This window comes from Anser cygnoides, chromosome 8 (assembly GCF_040182565.1).
Source record: "Anser cygnoides isolate HZ-2024a breed goose chromosome 8, Taihu_goose_T2T_genome, whole genome shotgun sequence".
Lineage (NCBI taxonomy): Eukaryota > Metazoa > Chordata > Aves > Anseriformes > Anatidae > Anser > Anser cygnoides.
In genome coordinates, this window is record NC_089880.1 from 8,075,806 (window position 1) to 8,096,660 (window position 20,855).

At 41.1% G+C, this 20,855-nt stretch overlaps 1 protein-coding gene and 1 long non-coding RNA gene across 9 annotated transcripts in view; one reads left to right on the forward strand and one right to left on the reverse strand.

Annotated features, from left to right (window-relative positions):
• Positions 1-20,855, reverse strand: part of CRB1 (crumbs cell polarity complex component 1) — a 100,813-nt gene that overhangs the window by 63,391 nt on the left and 16,567 nt on the right. For 2 of the 3 annotated variants that reach the window (XM_048067137.2, XM_048067135.2), the window contains exon 2: positions 5,431-6,015. In XM_048067137.2, coding sequence (XP_047923094.2) covers positions 5,431-6,015 — 585 coding nt within the window. Of the gene's footprint in view, positions 1-5,430; positions 6,016-17,547; positions 17,686-20,855 lie in introns of those variants that run through there. The other variant, XM_048067136.2, reaches the window with a different exon arrangement.
• The window catches only part of LOC125183163 (uncharacterized), a 32,125-nt gene continuing 21,722 nt past the window's right edge, over positions 10,453-20,855 (forward strand). For 2 of the 6 annotated variants that reach the window (XR_010833179.1, XR_010833177.1), the window contains exons 1-3: positions 10,453-12,438; positions 12,537-16,868; positions 17,553-19,767. This is a non-coding gene — a long non-coding RNA (uncharacterized lncRNA). The remainder of the gene's footprint in view (positions 12,439-12,536; positions 16,869-17,552; positions 19,768-20,855) is intronic. The other 4 variants (XR_010833181.1, XR_010833178.1, XR_010833182.1 and 1 more) reach the window with 3 other exon arrangements.

Consider the following 20,855-nt stretch of genomic DNA (forward strand, 5'->3'; position numbering starts at 1 on the left):
AGCATTGTTCCTTTATCACTGATTTATTTTGATCCTTTTGAATGTAGCATCCATGTTTAAAAAGGAATAAAAATCCATATTATGGATAAATATCTAGAAATATCTTGAAATAACAAAACAAAATTCAAAGATGTTAGCTCATAACGTTCATTGTATTTAATCTTAAATCTCATTAAAATACATGCACTTTTTCATCTTTCTAGTAGTTATGAAGCATTATTACTGTAAACTTCGAGAATATATTCTTACAGCTTCTTCTGCATATAAAACACTCAGTGGGTAGAGTCACCAGTCCTGGGCTTCTGGCTCATGGCTTGTGGATCTGGCTAGCCACAGCTTTCAGTGGGAGCCTGTGTGAGATCCCAGCACAGGAACGATCCCTTATAGCTTTATGGTAATGTACATTACATCCAGACATAGTGAGCAATCCCTCTGTGGTCATTGCCCTGTGAATTCACTGTAATTGTAAACAATGTGTTTGCAGAAGTATGTCTAGTGACCGTAAATCTGCCAGAGCTTGTTAACAGCTTACTGTGAACACTAAAAATCATGTGACAAAACAAGCCCTGCTCAACTGATCCTCAGTTCAACCAAATTTAAGGCTACAGGCCTGAGAACAGCCTGATGATTAACATGAGACCGTAGCGTTGTTGTTTTGGTTCACGTCTTTAATCTATCAAGCCCAGTAACCTGCCTTCGGCAATGTTGCCTCAGAAGAAAACTTCTCTCTTTATAATGCATCTAGCCAATGTGATACGCCACGCAAACAGGGGGAATTCCTCCCTAGCCTTTAGTGAGTCTGCTGTCAGATTTTCTTAGATGTGAGGAAGAAAGATGAAAAGATTAGATCTGTATTTGCACCTCAGCCTAACATTCTGTCATGAATATGCTGTATGCCAAATATCATATGCCAGAAAGGGGGGGTAAGGCACCACCAAGCCCTTCCGCTGTTACTGCGTGGGGCTAAGCCATTAAGAGCAGAGGCATTCCCTCCTTGCGCAGACAGTTTCAGCATAAACCAAGCCCCACGAGTGCATTGGGTTGAAAGACTGAGAAGGGATATTTGTATCTTTTTTGGTTTCTTTGAAGAACTAAGATTATTATTTCCTTTACCACTTGCTTTTCAAGTAAGTGCTACTGAGCACTTGTGCACAGCACTGTGGGAAGCAGCAGACAATTGCTGTTGGATGGACAGTGCCATTTGCTACTGATGCAACACTACCACGAGCTCGTTGGGAAGGGAGACGTGTGCTTGAGGTACCTCACCCCACGGTAGAGGCTGCAGTGCCTCTGTGGGGAGGGCAATGGGATTCCCTCATCCTTTCTCTGAGTACGGATCTGTATTGACCCACTTCAGTGCTTAACTGAGGAGACACAGGAGTGCTGCTGATGAAAGAGGGGAGGAGGAGTACAGGCAGAGCACCAGGGCAGGTACTGCAGGGGCAGGTACTGCTGCCCCACTTCTGGGCAGGCAGATGGTGTGAGGTGGAGGCAGAAGCACGAAGAGGCTGAGTGAAAGGCAGGCATGAGGACTGCAGCAGTAACGCTTTGATTCAGCAGCAGCTTTTGCCACTTGGTGATTTTGATAGAGTTTTGGCATAGCGCCTATGTTGAATTTCAATACAACAATTTATACCTATGACTAGCTTGTGGAGTAGATGTTTCTGTGCTGGTAGTTTGACATCTGGGTACCTAAAGTCTGTGGGAGTTTTCATCTTAGTGCCTAAGACTTGTGATGCATCTACATTACTGATAAGAATTCTGTGTGAGAACTAAGATTCCTCAGGTAATAATTTCCTTATATTGTACAGAATTCATCACAGTTACATCATAGTAAAAGGTATTACACGAAGAATGGATCTCGCCCATTGTACCTATTTCATCTGATGCTGGAATGCTTTTCCCTGTGTAAAAGGCCTGCTGTTGTCTTGGACTCAGACTGGTTTTTGGAGCTGCCCCTTACCCCTGGTAGTTCACACTAAGCTGTTCTCTGGCAGTGGAGGACTGGCTTCAGCTGAGCCCAGCAAGGTAATTAACGTACTTAGCTGTGGGTAGCTAACAGGCTGCGGCACTAGGCCCTGCTGGGGTGAATTAAAAGCAAGTGCAATTAGGCCAATGGAAGAAAAAAATGCATTTGATTAAGGTAGCCAGCAAAACTTCGGTGAGGCAGTTGAGCTTCATTATTTAACAGCTGCATGACACATGTCTTGTAAATAATTTCACACATGCAGAGCATTATCATAGAAACTGCAAATTTCATGCTAAATTTTCCAGTCTTTGGCTCTTGGTGTGTTCTAACCTCTTCCATTTGTGTAAGAATTATGTGTGACATTTCTCAGCTATTTTGAGAAGTACTGCAGCATACCAATCATACAAAATAGCAGTCATAGCCCATGAAACAAGTAGCAACTGCAGCCAGTAACTCAAGCATTTGGTTAACATTACTGCCATAGATTTACTGTGCATTCTCTACCTCCATATCAGGAGATGTAACCTTTTTAACATCTTAGGGAAATGAGATGAGGCTGGATGATTTCCCACAGTAATTCATGGTGTCAGGCCAGGATAATAATGGTTGGCAAGATCCCCCGACAGAGTAAATGAGGATTTTTATTACCAGTGGGGACACCTCAGGGCTTTCATCCAGTAATCCCCCTGGCTTGTGCATTTAGCACAACTCACAGCAAGGTGCAGAAAACAACAAAAAAGAATGCTTCTGATAAATCATTTGGTTAAGTAGCCTTTAAAAGCTGGTGTTTTACTGCTGAAGGAACAGTCAGCTACTCCTTTACAGAATTATGATGATTAGCGTCTCTACTGCTGGGAGCAGTGTCGGAGCTGTACATTAAAGCACTGCAGCCTCTTCTGCTTTGTTTTAGACGTCTTTTCCTTCATTGGCTCCTTCATTTCTTAACTCTGCTTGTGCTGAGTGCAGAGCACTCTGAGTGTTGCTGCTTATTTTTTGGTGAGACCAAACAGCATCTGCCTGGAAAACAGCAGAACTGCATGATAAAAGCGGGGTGACTCCAGCACGGTGAGCTCCCTCCAGCAGTTTGTGTTGATCTAAATCTTCATTTCTCTTTGTCTGGGCTTTATTATTTTATTATGTTTTCTCCCTCTGCCTCTAAGGTGTATATTCTGTCTTTCAAGCTGAGTTCGTGAGCTACAGATCCAGGCCTGGACACTACTGACATCGCAGGTTAAACAAATACAGTTTCCTGAATACCACAGGAGGTCTGGGCTGAGTCTGATCATTGCAGAGTAGCCATGCTGCTTGTTAATAGGCTTTTCCTTCCTTCTGCTCTTCGGCTTTCCCCTGGTTGTGTAGTTTTCCCCTCGCTTGGCCCGGGCTTGGACACCCGCTGGTAGCAGCGGGGTGGCAGGAAGGTAACAAGCTTCCTTCAAACAACATTCCCCCTGCTCATGAGGGACGCTAACTGAGGGCTGGCTTCCAATAAGAGCTGCGTCAGACACTGGAAAGCTGCTTTTTACCTCTGACTTCCCCTCCTGCATGGGGATTTTGGGATGGAGCTGTAAACCGCATCTCTTATTCATTTGAATCACTTGAAGCAATAGCTGTTATTTTTTCCCTTCTTGTGCTGTAAGATGCTTTTTTTCTTTGCTTACCTGACTGGCAATCTATCACTAAAATGCATCCCCTTTTCTCTTTTTAATGATTCAGTGTGCTCTCTCTTGCTGTCCTGTCCCTGAATACAGCTTTGAAATTTGAAGGGAACTGTCTCCTGCAGCCATTATATGTTCTCCAGTAGAGAAAGTATACAAGGTATGGGTGTGATTTTTCTTAAAAATGGGGCCAGATAAAATGGAAATTTATCAAAAAATGGGTAGTTTGGGAACCTGATAGTACTTTTCCTTCTATATAACTCAGGTAATGTTCTAGTTCCACGTGAATCCTCTGTTTCTGGTTGGACAGAGGAAAGGAAGCCAACAAGGTTAGTCAAAGTTAAGTTTACACAGGCTAAGCAGTGAGTTCAGAATATGCATGGCCTCTAGGCAGGGGGAGGATGGCTTTTGCAGATGCAGTGGCATGTTTTTGATTTTTCTGTTTCTGCTTGGAAAGCTAAAAACTTGGCTGTAAAATGTCTATTTATTTTTTCTTCTGTCAGCAGGATACATTTTTTTCCTTAGTCCTTGTTGTCTTACCCTTTTCTGGTTCTGAAAATGTTTCTTTTGTGGCTTTTATACTACACTTACTCATTTTTTTTGTATCAGAGTTCATAGTTTGCATTGATACTAAACCTTCCAACTCAATTGGAAGGCCAGTATATGGCAAAGTACAATGTTATCAACTTTGAACTGCTAAAAACCTGCAGAATAAGAATTGAGTGTAAGGATATTTTCTCTTGATGATATGAACAGCTTATCTCCATTCTTGACAAATGTACTTTCTTCTAGAATGTCCAGCTGTAATTTCTAATATTTTATGAAATAACCAACCTATGTGGCTATTATGAAATAGCCAACCTACGTGCTCTACAGAGGGAGACGGACTCTTTTGAATGCCTGGAAACCACTGCAATATTGGTCTTTTGTTTCCCAGAAAAGAAGCCAGAAATGAGTTCTGGAAAGTTTTGCTGTGGCAAAAAGAAAAGAAATCTAACTGTGGCTTCAGCCAGACTGAATCATGGAGTGGATCAGAAAAATAATAGAAGGGGAAAAATTAGTTATATTACATGACATCAGTAGGGTATACAGCTTAGAAAAGTTTCGCAGAATGAAACCAGAAAGGCGTAGCCATCCTGAGAATTGATGTTGAGGAAAAGTGATAGATTAATTTATTTGGCCTTGAGGTCTGGTAAAGTAGAGGAGGAGAAAAAGGCCTATTAGCGAGTGTGCATAAAGGAAAACTGATAGAAAACATCTGAATAGGGTGTTTTGAAAATTTCTGAACAAGATACCTTTGCTCAGAAAAGGGGGAAAAATGAAAGAAAAGTGTTTTAAAGGAAAAGACTCCTGCAAAGCAAATGTCTAGGTTTAAGAGTACTCTTTGTTGTGATTAGCAAATCAACCAAGTCAAAGTAGATCTAATTTTTATCACTGCCAAACATAGGTTTTGTCTGTGGGCTAAAAACTATGTATAGCACTCTGAGGACATGTGTTTTGAGAATATTTTGTTTAAAGGAAAGTTAACCTGGGCCTGTGACACAGCTTGATGTTTAAGAAAACTGCTCTGTAGTTTCTGGAAAATGTGAGATTTCTTCAGTCTTTCTCCATCCAATATCACAAGTTGCAGGTGATAAGATAGGTGATAAGATAACCCATGATATACCAACAGCCGCTGAGGCTGAAGGCAATGTGGTAATACAGGTATGACTAAATAGGTGTGTGTGTGTATGGTAGTAGATCTTAGAACACAAGTATGGCAATTCTCCATGATACAAAGAAAAGGTTGTTTAAAATGGCACTTACCTGTATACCCAAATGGGCAGATGCAGTCGTACTTTCCTATCTGGTTGAGACACGTTGCGCCATTCAGGCACGGATCTGACACACATTCATTCACTTCCAGGTCACAGTGCTTGCCTTGATAGCCTGGGACGCAGTAGCAGGAGTATTCATCGACCCCATCCCTGCACACAGCTCCGTTGTGGCATGGTTCAGAAATGCATTCATCAAAATCCATTTCACAGAGCGTACCTGTGTAACCTGCGCTACAAAGGCAGATGGGCCCAGCCACACCATTTTGGCAGGTGCCTCCATGTTCACAGGGGTTTGTGTCACACATGCTGACGGCTCTTTCACAAGTAGTCCCATTATACCCAGCGGGGCACTCACAAGTGAAGCTGAGGTTTCCAGGAGAGCTTAAGCAGGTAGCATTTTGAAGACAAGGGTTTGAAGAGCAAGGATCAGAGGTTTTATTGCAGAGTTCCTCCATAGTGTCAGGTGGTACATCTGCACAGCGGCAAGTGTCCTCCCTGTGACCAGCAGCGCACGTAGAGTTCTTTTGGCAGGAATTTGACAGGCACCTGGAATCGTTTCTCATGCAAAGTGACTCTAGGAAGGAAACAAAAAAGATCCTGAGGACTTCTACCACATTTGGAGTAAACCAGAGTCAAATAGGTGCAATTATTACCACATTGTTTCAAATTTAATAGCTCCAATTGCTGGATTATGAGAAGAAAACAGGGCCAGTAAATGTGCAGCACATATTGGTAGACTAATAAATGTAAAGTGAAAACAGTTATGGAAATATGAGCAGAATTCTCACTTCTTCCAGCAGCCATGGCTGTAGTGCCAGGACTGTGAATACATTATTTAACAACGATATTGTCGCAACAATATTTGTGACTGTCAACAGAGATGACCAACAACATGGAATGCATTTACATATGTTTAAAACAGGTGGTGTGTGTGTTTTTGATTTTTTTACTAGAATGAGGAATTGAACAACATTTTTCAGTGCAATACCATTTTGGATTCTTTTGTGGTGGAAGTTTTATTGTATTGGAGTTCAGCAAAGCTAAATGACTTGGGTATGCTTTAGTCTCACATGAGTGACTCAAACTATTATGCACTTTGAGTTGGTTTTGACTTCCCAATTATAAATACTACTAATTTGACATCTGTACAGCACTTCCACCATAAAGAATCTCCCAAATACCTGAGATTCAAAATAGTACTCTGAGAGCCTTCCAGCCTCTGAGGCTGGTATGACATGGTGGACATATTGGACATGGTATAAATATTTCCCTTATCCTCCAGGAACTGAGCTCCTGGCATCAATTAAACACAGCTTATAGTTGCTGCTGCTGTAAAGACTAACAGGTAATAACAATAGCTATTTCTCACTTCCCAATCAAGGAAGAGTGAGCTGCTACCAGCATTGTTCATGAAACACAACTGAGAAACACTAATAGAGTGAGAGTAGTGAAGGGCATTCTTTCCAGTAAAAGAAAAGAATTCAGTGCTACTTTTCAGTAAAAGAAAAGAATTTTGCTATGAAAATGTGTAATTGTTTTAATCCTAATTAATTGTCTCCATAACGAAATGAATGTCCACGTTTGGCTAAGCAGGTATACCACCTTTAACTGAGTGCTAGTTATACCGAATAATAGTGAGGATGGCTAATGCTGAGTGATTGAGGTAGGTGTGCTGACCTGGGCTGAATACTCTGCAATCACAGCTTCACTGGTTTGGTATGGGCCAATGGAAATGGTGTTAATCATCGGTGTGCATCCTGCAGCACTTAGGAATCTCATTACGTGGGGATATGCTGGCTCCAGGCTGTGGAGATGGTAAGACCCAAATGGAACTTTTGCAATCCACATTTTTATTGGGACTATCCCACATTACAGAGCTTTCTTTTCAGTCTGTCTACTTAAAATTAATTAAAATTGCATGTTTGAAGAAATGTTGCAAATTTGAAGAATTTAACTGTGATTAATTTGCAGCATTATCTAACTACTATACTATGTAAACTGCAAGAGGTAAGGTCAACCACTGAAGTATTTCTTAAGTAGGACCACTGTGACTTGAGAAGCAATTCAGTTAATTACTACTGCTTTTCCAGAGATGATATGCCTGCAACATCTCAATTTGTTATAATTACTGTATGTGAGAGAAAATGAAGAATTTGCCAGTTTGCAGTTTTGATAGCAACAAAGTAGCTTTAAGCAGTGATTAAAAATCTGCATACTTCACTGAGACGTTAACAGTGGATGAAAATTGAGGGAAGAGAAAAGGAAGCCCTAAAAGCACAGTCAGTAGTGAAGGCAATCAATTTGTCTCCAAGATGACACTGCAATGGGAAAAATATAGAAAGGTAAACCTGTTCTGGAATTTTTTAACAAGCATTTTAAGTTCAACACCTCTGGCTTTTATAAAAACAAGTTTCTTATGCAGAAATTGCCAACAGACAATACAATATAACCAGTATTCCTCAGGGATGCTTTTGTCTTATTTGTACATAAAGCTTACAGCAAAGCAATACAATTTTTGGAGTTTTATCTTCATTTTCATTTTTTTTTTATTATGTATATAGTTATTGATGAATACAAGGATTCTGATGGGCTTAGCAGAGATGTAATCACTGCTGAGTTTTAGCTTGCTTGTGATTTAAAAACTAGGACTGAGAGTTTTTGTTAGGGGTGATAAGATTCAGCACAACTGCACCTTAAAGAGGTGATCATCAAAGGGTAATTTATCAAACTGTGTTTATCAAATGGTATGCAGTTTACCAGGGCACCCCATGATTTTTTGACAAAAGTCATATTCCTAAATCATATGAGTGCTTCAGAAAATCCTTGGAGCCTTCATAGTTAGAGGATCTATTTTCCACTTACTTTCCCACCTATGTGAAACAAGTTATTTGCAGTACGTCCCTTCCTCCCCTGTCAACATTCAGTTTTCCTGCAGCTCTGGAGCCATGTGGAAGGATGGAATTGGAAACCTAATGCTATTGGGAGCTGCATGGAAACAGCAGAGGAAGATCAGAGCACGTGGAAGCTGAACACACCCATGCTATAGGATGTGATGTGGCAGATTGTGATCGTGTCTGATGAAAAGGCTGGCTCAGTTTGAGCTGATGATTAAAGAATATTTTCTGCTACATTTACAGAAAGAGTTGTAAGGGAAATAAGTGTTTAAATGTATTTGGAGGCTTTATTTTTGGTAATGTTGCGCAAGGATAATCTGGAAAGGCCCTGTGTGGTAGCTCTGGTAGGCAGGGGAGTCATTTTCTTGCTTATCCACTCAGGATCACTTCAGTAGTGACTTGTTCTGACAGATTCTTAAAACTTACATGTAACATCAGAAAAATGGAAACAAAATGCTGATCACTTCGATTTACACTGACTGACACTTGAGGTAATTATCTGGCTCTTTATAAACATTGATACATTAATCTAATTACTAGAGGAATTTGTGCCAAGCATTTTACCCCATGGTTAAGTCCTTTTCATGCAGTTGAGATATTTGGCAGTAAAATTCCTTGCAGTAAAGCTTGCCATCTACTGGAAAATCATCAGTATTGCCAGAAACGTTAGTATTCTCTGTCTTTTACAAGAGCTGGCACTACTAAATGTAAGAAATGCTGAGAGACAGTAATTTTTTTTCCTCATAAACAAGATTACTTAAGTTAAAGTGCTGCTGTTCGTTACATAATCTTGATTATTCATATACTAATCAGTAATAAAAAAAAAACATGATTTTGCTGTGGTACAGACATCTCAGTGGTCAGAAACTGCTGTAATGAAGCAATGCAATATTGTTTGGGAGGTTGGAAATGCATGAAAATGAATATAACAGGGAAAATTAAATTAGTGGGAAAGGTAACAGGGTGGGAGTTCTGAACAAGCTGAAATAATTTGGCACAGATCTTCTGAATCTTCTCAAAGAAGCCAGTGTTCTTCAGTTATGCAGGTAATGTTGAGGAGCCTGATCTCAAATCTTTCCTGTGAATGTGAAGTATTTTTTTCTAGATTCTGTTTGAATCAGAGCTAGAGCATTCATGTGTGCTTTTCAAAATATATAATATTAAATTGATAAAAGTAAATTGCCAGTTCTCCAGTTCTGAGAATCTGATTTGCAATCTTAGCCATTCAAAGTCCACAAACAAAACCTAGTAAGCTGTGTTGGGTTGTTTTTGGCAGAAATTTCTTTCAGTAAAAATTTATTCTTTCTGTCCGTGGCTCTTCCCACAAGTTGGTGAAATATTTTAATCAGCAACGGAATTTAAAATCAAATTTCAGTCACTGCTAATCACATTGTTATGAACTTGAGTTCACTTGAATGTGGTCCTGCCTGCGCTTTGCTAATCACCTCATCATGCCTGGAGACTCCTTGTAATTTGCAATGCTATTGTTCAACTGTGCCTTTTTTCCCTGAAGGAGGACTCCTGGCTTGACAGAGGTTCTCAACACTAAGAGCTTCAGGGTCTTTTTACATATGCTGCAGATTTTTCTGAGCTTCTGAACAGAGGCAGTCAATTTTCTAGGGAGAAAAACAAACAAGAGTACTATGAGGAGATAGCTATCTTCTTGATGCCCATACTCATCAACAATGATAAGTTTACAGTGGCTTGGGGAGTATTTTTTTTTAACAGCTATTACTTCAAACTTTTGAACTAAATTTTGAATTAAAATGAGGAAGCCACACCAGCTAAAACAGATAAAATAATTCACAGCAAAATACGACTTTTTGTTTGTAACACATACACTTTGGAAAGGAATGGGTACTGGAAAACCATTCATGATCCAGCAGAGGTAAACTAAGGCCAGATACTGTCTTCTAATACCTAAACATTGTTAAAAACATGAATATTAAGGTATTATAGGTCTGCAGTTCTGTCTGTAATCTTCCTTTCTCCTGTTGCAATGGACCATTTGCTGGCCTATGAGTTGAGAAATTAAACTTTAAAATATTCATGGAAATATAAGGAAACGATATAATTGCAATTTTTTTTTAATTGTTATAAAACCAAAACAACAACAGAAAAGCAACCTAGGAAATATGTGTTGAGGTTTTTTTTTTGTTTGGTTGGTTGGGTTTTTTTGTTCTTAGTTTCCCAAAATACCTTATACTATTGATAACTTGGTTGTGGTCACTGAGAGAGAAATTTTTCTTGGGACTAATAAATCAACAGTTGCTTCCCTTAGTGTTGTTATTTCAATGTCTCCCATTGACACAACAACAGCATATAGCATTTGCTCACAATTGAGGGTTTACCTTGTGATCAAATAAATTGAATAAAGAAATCATTGGATAACTTGAGGGTAGTGAGGGCTTAGGTAGTCTGATGTCTTGAGTGAGAAATAAGAATCTTTGATGCTTGCATTTGTTTCTTATTTAAAATTTGTCTCTGAGATTTTAAAACAAGTGTTTGAAAGTGTCACTGAAATATCAAGCTCTTCAATTTTAGTGCGATCTTGAAATAATTAGCATTTAACTGAAAATATTCAAATATATCCCAAGGCATTTAGTGTTGCATTGAAGAGCACGTAGCTTTGGTATAATTAGGCATATCTCAGTTTTTCTGCACTGCACCATGACATGGAAAATATAGTTCATCACTATGACAATAACTTCCTTGCAAAGACAACCTTAGAAAGTTGTGGGTGTGCATATATATCCAATCTTATGTATCTTGAAGAACCAGATAAGCAATGAGTACAGCTGCATAATCGGCAGTGACAGAGATGGGATCAGATACTTTTGCCCTGAACTAAAAGGCAGAGTTGCCATTCATGGATCAGCATTTGGCAGAGGGGGAAGAAAAGGACAGAACAACATGCCATGCTGGATAAAATGGAGTCAGGTAAGGGGCTATCTGAGCCCTCAAAATAGCTTTTCCATTAAGATTGTCTGAGAATAGATCACTTCATTGTTTTTTTCCACAGTTCTTATTTCCAGACTGAAATCTCAGACTTCCTAAACATTGCAGTAACACTATTTCATCCCTACTCAGTCCATCGCCAAATATGTTTGTCTACTGTCCTAATTACTTAATGTAATGAGCAGCCTGTAGGTACTGTGGTATTATTTCTCCTTTGCAAACTTCACCTGGGATGGAAGTGCCTGACCTGCTCTGTCCACAGCTGGAATTACTACTCCATCTGCTCAATGAGGAGGTGTAACTTGGGAAGGTATGAGCAAACTTCTGACAAACGAACAAGAGCTTGTCATTGGGGCTGCAAATCCTGTGGTCATAAAGGGTTAATCTTGAATCCCTAACTTCACTTGTGTGTCCAAAATGTCCTAGCATGTTGTTATAGAAACCACTTTCAGGCTTTAAATCTTGAATCACGAATATTACCATAGTAACCGCCGCTACACACAGGCACAAAAGAAAAAAGGCGGTTACTCAAAATATTCTATTACTATTGAAAAAGACAGCTTTCTTTTCAAACACATTTGTATCAGCAAAAGCAAAGTAAACTAACAACATACCTGAAGCCGAAGTATTATATTAGCATAAGAATAACAACCGAATAGCATTAAAATTGTTGAATGTTGTTTAGGAAACACTTTAAGATCAGAGCTATTTGTCATTCAAATTACAAACTGGTTATTAAATCAGCGTCTCCATGTCGTCCTTCTCCTATCATTTCTGCAAGCTCACGCTAACTTGGTGCTGCTCCCCAAGAATGAAGGATGCTACTGCTTGCTGTCATTTTCTTTTGCTGTCTTTTTACCTCTGTGCCATCCCAGACTTATCCTACGAGCACTTCAGCAGCAGTCCTTACAGCCACACCTACTGACTGTGCCAAGCACAGCAACAACTTGACAGGCTTTCCTACAAAACAGCCGTGTGGAGACTACCCAGCGAGCCACAGCAAGGTGTGCTAGTTCAAAGGCGCTCGCCTGGCACACTTTCCAGCTGGTGCAAGAGTGATAAAAAGAGAGGAGTGAGTGCAGCTCATTAGCTCGTGAGTTGTGTTGTCAGCAGTGGGCAAATGAAGCAAACATCTCCGAAATGAGGTAAATGCTTTCTTCTCGCAGTCCCCGTTCACTTTTATCCTTTGCTTCAGTGCACTAAATACTTTTTGGCTCTCACTTTATTTTGTATCATACTGCAGTGTCTATGCTGGGAACAGGAGGAAAATCAGGCCCGTGAGCTCAGCAGGCATCCTGCAGACTGACTTTGGAAGATTTTTGGTCCAATTGGTCATCAAGGCATGGTACTACTAGCAAAGCCATAGTCAAGGGCAAGAACACAGGTTTCTTATATGAATAAATGAGTTCATCCACTATTTTCTTTTACCTTTACACCTAGTGCACCACTGCAGTTTAATTTGATAGTGCATAGCCATCATTGTGCTTTTACTGTGCGCAGGGATTTTTGTTTATATAAGATGCAGGCCCAGAAGGTAGCTGATACCAGTTGCAATAAGTGGCATATAAACCTGGTTCTGCTGTGCAATCCCCACTACTGTATACCCTCTATTGGAATATAACATCCTTCTTTAATAGTTTCATGGTATGTTCTTATCTTCTAAGTCTGGAGAGGAGTAAAGACAGGAGTGTAATGATGATCATTTTTAGTTGAATTCATGCAGCAGAATTTATTCTTAATGCTACAGAGCAGGATTCCTCTATACAGGGACATGGGAGATCAATGGGCAGGTGACCAATAACTGCAATATGTGGTGGAGGGAATCTGGGGGACAGCTTCAGATCAGCTTTTCTATCAGTTCCTCGGAGGCAAAGAACATGGATAATCAATTGTGCTAAAAATCTAAAACAATTTTAATTAGGTACTAAGGATTCAGTTGATGCCTTTTTTGCCTGCACTGCTTCTAGATCTTCAGTAAAGCTAGGGACATCCTTGACATGTAACTCAGGACAGAGCCATGTGTGTAAAGGTCTCATCTGCGAGAGAAAATGTTTTGTAGAATAAAGATGTAAAAACTAGGTGATTTTTTTTAGGGCTGTGAATGTAGTCAGAATCATCTCTTATACTTCAGAATGTTATTGTGTATTGCCTGCCATTAGCAAGTTTTTTTGGCACACTGATGATCTTGTTTGGATGGGGGGGGGTTGGAATTCTTTTGTGAAAGGTGTTGCTCCTGCTTTACTCTCAAGAGTTAAAAGATGGGAGCATCACACCTTTTAAATTTAATGGAAGCACAGTCTGGCATTTCCAAACCTGTCAATGTGAATCCAGGGATGGGGGCATGTGGTGCTGAGGAACTGGAAAAATGAGAGCAATGCTTGCAGCTAGATGGGTACCACCTGCATTCACAGTTTTGATAAAAAGGAGGGGGAAAACATACACCTTGGAAGCAGGCACATAGCAAACTAACAAGAGAAATGGTGCCAGAGCCCAGAGGGGCTGCAGAAAGACGAAAACATGGTCTCGCTTCTCTGCATCAACAGAGAGATTTTCTGAAACATGGGGAGTAACAGCATAAACTGTCAGTTTGTGAATTTGGGTGAAATCCAGTTACTCCTGGTTCTGTCTGAATTCCAAATAATGCAAACTGGGAAGTGAAGGAGCTGTTGCATCTCCAAGAGGCCAGATCTTGCATTGAGAGACACCAGGCCTCACGGCTCCTCTGGTGTCTGGAAATGGTTTGTGGCTCTGGCTGCTGCTGGGCTCCTGGCTGCTGCTGCCAGGGGCTCAGCTGGGTGGCCTTCTTCATATTGCCTCTTAATATTTTTCTTAATGTGAGAAGGCATACACTAGCACATAAAGGTATATAGCTGCAAATGTTTGTAACACCCATTCAGGTGTGATTTCTTTTTCCCAGTCAAAACCGGATACGCTTAAAGGCCTCAGCGTTAGAAATGCATCAAGATCTGTAATATACGGCAAGAACTTCTCCTCAGGTGAGGGATATTTTCACATCCACTTTGTAAGTCACAGATTCAGAATCTTAGATTTTCATTTCCATAAGTCATGGTTAAATTTTTGCTTCCGGAAAATAGGTGTAAGCTCATTGGTCAAATGCTGGTAAATCATAGGGAAAATGTTATGGTCAGGTGTATGAACAGGCATATGTTGACAGCCAGGTTTTGATGACTTCCAGTCAACATTGTCTGCATAAGCACTTACTTTTTATAGCATCTGGATAACCAGAAGATGCCATTGAGGCATATTGTGTCAGACATGCCATATCCTTTCTGCACAGCCAAACCTCTAGCAACAAAGCACACATTTAGAAAATGATGTTTTTTAACATACACTAGAACAGGGGCGAAAACCATGACAAAGTGCATAAGGGTTTTATAGATCTATTCCGTCCTCTAGCTGGCTTGCTATACTTGCTTTGAAGTCTGTAAGGAAGCGAATGTTTTAAAGTTTCTAAGTGCAGAGCTGTGTACTGATGTGTGCAGATGTGGGGATTGCCTCCAGTAGGTTCTCAGTAACACAGCTGAGGACTAAACTTTGGTGAAGTCAACAAAATGCAGCAGAACAACAAGATCAGCTCCAACTTTTGATTAGCGTCACACTGATGACACAGCCACCGGAGTGCATGCTGTCCCTCCAGGCTCACTGAATGTATAGTCCTTTTCTCACACAATTTCAGTTTCATGCAATGTAACAGCACTCTTGTATCAAAATCATGATGCTGCTTCTCTAGTCTCTCCAGACTTTAAAAAACAATCAGCCCTGTGGCAGATTAGCATTATTTTGCTGGATACACAAAGCGCAGTGATTTAAATGCTACACGAATCAGAAGAAAGCCTCAGTGCAGCTACAATGTACAGAGTGCAGAGGAATCAAAGTCAGTCTTCTGCAGGGTAGTAACCTTCATAGGGGAGTTCACATCCTAGCCCTTTCTGTTATTTACTAAATCCTTTTGTATAGATATCAGCTATGATTTCTTCCTTACATGAGATAATCATGAATTGGGATTTAGAGACTACTTGAGGAAAGTTGCAGCTCCTGTATTGCAGGGCAGGCTACAGGTGAATGGGGAGACTGGTGCAACCAGAAACTCCACCTGCTGAGCTCTGATGCTGAGAGCTGCTACCAGTGAGGCCAAAACCATCACCTTGAGATTGGTGGAGAATGATGATATGGTCGTGATCTGTACCAGTTGCTCTTACTGACCTCCCACAGGTAAAAATCAGTCATAGACCTGAGAGAAGGATGCTGCAATGTGGGGTTTTCCAGTAGGAGAGAGTGCTACAGTTTCAGGTAAGAGTGAAGCTCCACCATGGTCACTGCTCCAAGGTGACCTCTGTGATAGCTTCCCTCACCTCCAAGAGTAGCAGATGGTAAGCATATGGTGGCCTCCTAAAAATATTCTGACTTGAAACTGATGATGAAAGATTTAGTTCATGGCTTTACATGAGGAGGGAATGTCTTATTTCTAGAGTAAGTTCAGAAACAGATCCTAAGAAGACTCTAAGCCACATGAAATTAAATTTCAGACTAGTCTTGGTCTGCAGACCATCATGGTTTCCTGTCTTCTTTTTTCAAGAACGGTTTGCTTATTAATGGCAAAACTGTATGTTGACCCCCAACACACTGTATAACCTGCAGGGCTGTCATTCCAACTTTCCCTAACAGCTACCACCCTTTCCTTGCCCATACTACAGTCCTCGATAGGACTGGCCAAACTCTTGCTCGATGACACCTAGGACTCAATTGCATCTGATTGCAATGCAGTATAATCAAATGAAACAAAAAGCTGAGAGAGAAAAAATAAATAAAACTCATATTGTCTTCTCTGTCACAGGAGGACTTGTCTTGAATGGAGTTTGAGGGACAACGGAAACTCTTTTTCCACAGAGAGATATTCGTGAACTTCTGGAGGCTGCTAGGAAAATCAGAACTCTTACTAGAGTGGAGTTACAAAGTCCCCAGTTTGACATTTACCATCCTGTACAGATAAAGAGCTGGCTTTATCACATGGTTATTCCTGTGGCTTGTTTGGCTTCCTTTCACTTCAGAGCAGAGCACGATGACTGGTCTGTGTAGTGGTGTTCACAGCAAAGTGAGCTGCTGAGCTCGTGCCCCTGCCAGCCCAGGCGGGGCTGGTGGGCCTCTGCCGTCATCAGCCCTGGCATGTTTTTGTGTCATAGCACAGCTCGGGCTGGCTCGGTCACCTGATGTTTCCTCAGAGTTCAAGGCTGTATGTGCCACTCTAGTCCAGATGCTCTACTGAAGGACAGTTCTCCTTCCCTCACTCCCTCACTCCTACACAATAACAGAAAAGACCTGAGAGATATTTTTTGTTTACAACCCCCCATCTTTATGCCTGGTGCTTGGAAACTTCAGTATTGTGATATATCATCTAGCGGATCGTTTAGCAGTACAGCCATAGCCAAAGTTGTTTTCCAAGGCAGTTGATTTCTTTACAGCACTAATGTCTCTGTTCTAACTCAAAGCATCAGGAACCTGTCCTCACAGAGAAGTGGGATGTCAGACTGGCCTTTTATCCTGAAGTTTCCTCGAGGTAACAGATCACAAGCTTGTCTTCGGTTTTGTGTGGTTGCCTACAGCTCAAGTACGGGATGTTTTCTGCAACTTGTTGCCTGTCAGGCCCAGAGCACATCCCCTCTCCGGGCATCTGGCTGCCAGGGCTCAGGGCCAACGCTCACAGGAGTCACCCGGCCCAACGTAACAGCAGGAATAGGAATTGAAAATCCCCTCTGCCGTTAGGGCTTTCTCTGAAACCTTTGTGAGGTGTTTATTGTAGAGGTATGGAAAAACAAGATTCACCAGCATCAGGGCATGCCCGGGAGCCTTCTGTGGGGAACACTAAGGAATAATTCCTCTCACATTAGAGGAATATCACTAAAAGGCAAGTTGTTTCAATAAGCCTAATGAGGGGGTATGTTTTAGCATAAAAAACTCCTGCCACTAGGGCATTAAATACCTGTTATAAATGAATAATATCCAGCAATCCTTCATCAAAATTAGAGCAGCGTGGCATTTGCCAGTAAAAGGATATAAAATTTTAAAGCATGACTAAACACTATATAGTAGTAATCAGTATAGTGCTATCATTTGGGGAGGGGGCGGGGGGAGTTTTTTACTTTCTCTGTTCATACTCTTGTTTAATTCCTCTATTTTATTTATGTAAGCAACAGATCTGACTCCTTTCTCCTTCCTTTCCCAATTCCCTTTCCTACCATAGATCTTTTCCAGTCATTCCTCTTCTCTTCCTCTGAGACCTGAGCCAAAGCAGACTGGGGTTTGCCAGGCAGCAGTGGGAAGTTACAGGAACGTGGTGGAAGCGACTGTAGTAGCTGTAGCCCCAAGATACAGGGTCACCAGGCATCAGCCTGGCAGCGTAACCCAGATGCTTCCAGAGCTGTGCTGAAATGCTCACGCTCTAGAATGATCCAGGGGACAATGAAGCTGCTCTGGCCTGCTGTTCCCCTGGAGATACGCTTTATCCCTCCCTGCTGCAGTGACAGTGGAGCCTTGTGTCACACAAATCCTCTCACAGGACACAGGGAGAATGAATACTGTATTTTGGGTGCAGAGCCCTTTCTCACAGTGATACCTGTCCTGCCTTACCAGTACAGAGGACCTTATAGGGCAGGATCCTGCCCCTACTTTGTATTAAATTACGCTATATAAATAAATGAGATCTGTGTAATAATAAAGGGCTGACCAGAAAAAAATAAGAAAGTTTTGATGGCAATAATAAATATGTGATAAATATCTAATGACTGTCTCACTGGGGGCATTTTGGCTGAGAGCTCCATGATGGGGCTTGTTTGATGATCCCAAAGGGCACCACACAGCATACTGTGCTGGGAGGCTGCAGAACAGATTGGGAAGCAATTCGCGGTACTTAGCACCTGGGGATTCTCAAAAGACATTTTCTCTTAGGATCACATTTCCTTTGATCGGTGGGATTATTAATTATGGACAGTCTTGAACAGAACAAGGCACTGCCACTGTGCTCCTAAAACAGTGTCTCATTTAAAAGGAACAAAATATCTTAATTAAAGGGTCAGCTGTGGTGTCTTTTCAAGACGCTTTGGTATTGATTTGGCCACGGTAGACTACTTTAACAAATATTATTCCATTAATAATCAAGGGAGCTCATAGGCATAACAGCTTAAGAAGGGAGTACTAAAATGTTTGTCCTTTAACTTTCCAGGGCAGTTAGAGCAACACCATCCAATGCAGCATTTGGACTATAGAATATACATTTCAAAAGTGGTTGTGCTTGTGTGGGGCCCTCTCCTTTGTGTCTTATTTATTAATTGCATAGAGCCATGCTTCATCATGTGATCTCAGATATCTGTATTTAAAGCTTAATTTTACCTCTGGATAAATGGAAGCATATTGTTTCTGCTAATAATACTTTAGACTAATTTTGCTTCTGTTCTTCTTTTGTCTTTCCTGTGCTTTAGTCATCACGTTTGAACAAAAGAATTTTGCCACAAAATTGATGGCAGCTGTGGCAAATAGCAATAAACTGATGAGCATCCATTTGTAGTTGTGCATGCCCAGTTTACTCTTAGTATTGTATGTCCATAATTACATATTTTGATTTATTTTTGTCATCTACTATCAACAGAAATTACATTTGTTGACTAGGAGAGTTTTATTTCTGTATATTCTGTTGCAGCAAGAAATTTTTACTAACATTTTTTTCACCTTGCTGTGATAAATATACTTGCTTAGATGCACGAATCACTATATTTTCCATGTACAGCATGTATGGCTTACATTCGAGAAACCAAAATGTTAACTTTATCAGCAACCTGGGGCAGATACCTGTTGGGGCAGCTACGCAGAGCCAGCTGCAGGTTAGTCAGCAGATTACAAATTAGCACTTTTGCTCCCTTGCCCCTCCTTGGCTCATTAGGGTGCTAATGGGGTGGGTGGTGGGAGGTGGTTGAGGTTTCTTTTAGCTCTGGAGCCCGAGCCTCTATCTGGTTATTCAGTCATCCATTGGCAGGCTAGTCCTGCAGTTTGGGAGGCTTTAGTGAAGAACCTATGCTCTGTAAGGAGAAGTTAGTGCCTAGCTGCTAGCTCTACTGTCCCGAGCACTGAGGCAGCTGGCCCTACCCAGGCAATTTGGTGCTCTGCTCTATGCAGAGCTACTTGTTCACCTGGATCACGAGGCACAGGGCTTCTCTGAGGGAGGCCTGGGGCTCTGCAGCAAAGGGAACCGAGCTTCAGACTACCTCCTCTCCCTAGCTACCTTAGGGGCAAGAAAGCAAGCTGCAGTAATGGAGCAGGAGAGGGAGAGCTATGCTTGTCCTGGAGAACTCATGCTTGTCTGACCCACAGGAACCGCTGCGTGTCGCCTGCCAGGCGATGCAGTCTGCCCTGCCGATGGGCTCCGCTCTGCTTTGCGGTAGATGTGCTTTCACTGGGCTTTTCAGGTAAGATGCGGGTTGTATGCAAGTATCATATAGTTCTATAAAGGAGTTGTTGTATTACCTAGGTGTTCTTAAAAGTACTAAGATATTTGGATTAGTATCAAAGCTGCCTATGTGCAGAGATCTCTTGTGCGTGTGTGTGTGGGGAATAATGTGATTCCTAATGATCAGAATTCTTATTCAAATTGGTGTGTTTCAGCCATTTGACAAAATAACTAAAGCTTGACTTGTCAAAAACGTATGTGGTCTCTAAGCACTTCATTGTGTCTGTATCTACCCACAAAACAGTTAAGAAATTGTTCCATTAAGCAGTCCACAAAACAGTTAAGAAATTGGTCACCATGAGCTTCACTAAAAATGTGACTGAGATCCTCAGCGTAGCTCCAGATTTCCAGGTTTGGGTCTATTCTTTACCTACTTTTACCTGCATTTATTGACATCGGTGAATTTCCTGAAATCTGTTGTCCTAGCTATTGTACAAACACAGAACTAAAAGTTTGTTCCCAACTTCTTAAAATACTGAAAATCTCAGGCACGTTGACAATTTTTCAAATGGTCGGTCTTTTCTATGTGTTTATTGCTCTCTGGCATCTAAAAGATGCCAAATGTTAATGTTTTTACGTTTGGAGTTGCTATAGTGACCTGATTTTATTTCTACGTGCCTGGCTAAGCAATGCCTTCCAGGAGCGTTGAGGGCTTTATCTGCATGTACAAGCAATACTGAGGCACTGGATACCAGGGTTCTTTCAGACTTGTACACCTGCCCTTCAAAACTTTTTTCTCTCTTTTCTTTGAGCAGATTCTTTGAGCAGAGTTTCACTAAATGTAGTTTGCTTTTTTTTCCCCCCGCTCCTAGATTATTTGGTACATAAAACTTCCTAAAGTTACTTCACACATGCTGATTTTTTTGCCTCCTACAACAACATTCAACAATTGTTTGATCGATTGATAGGCAATACTCTCTTTCTAGGCTACTTCTGTAAGTTGTGTTTTATTATTAGCAAAGGGCAGCTCCAGCCCTCTCTTTTTCACATTCCAGCCACTCTTTTTCATCTTTTCATCTTTTTTTCCTGGCCGCCCTGAAGAGGGCT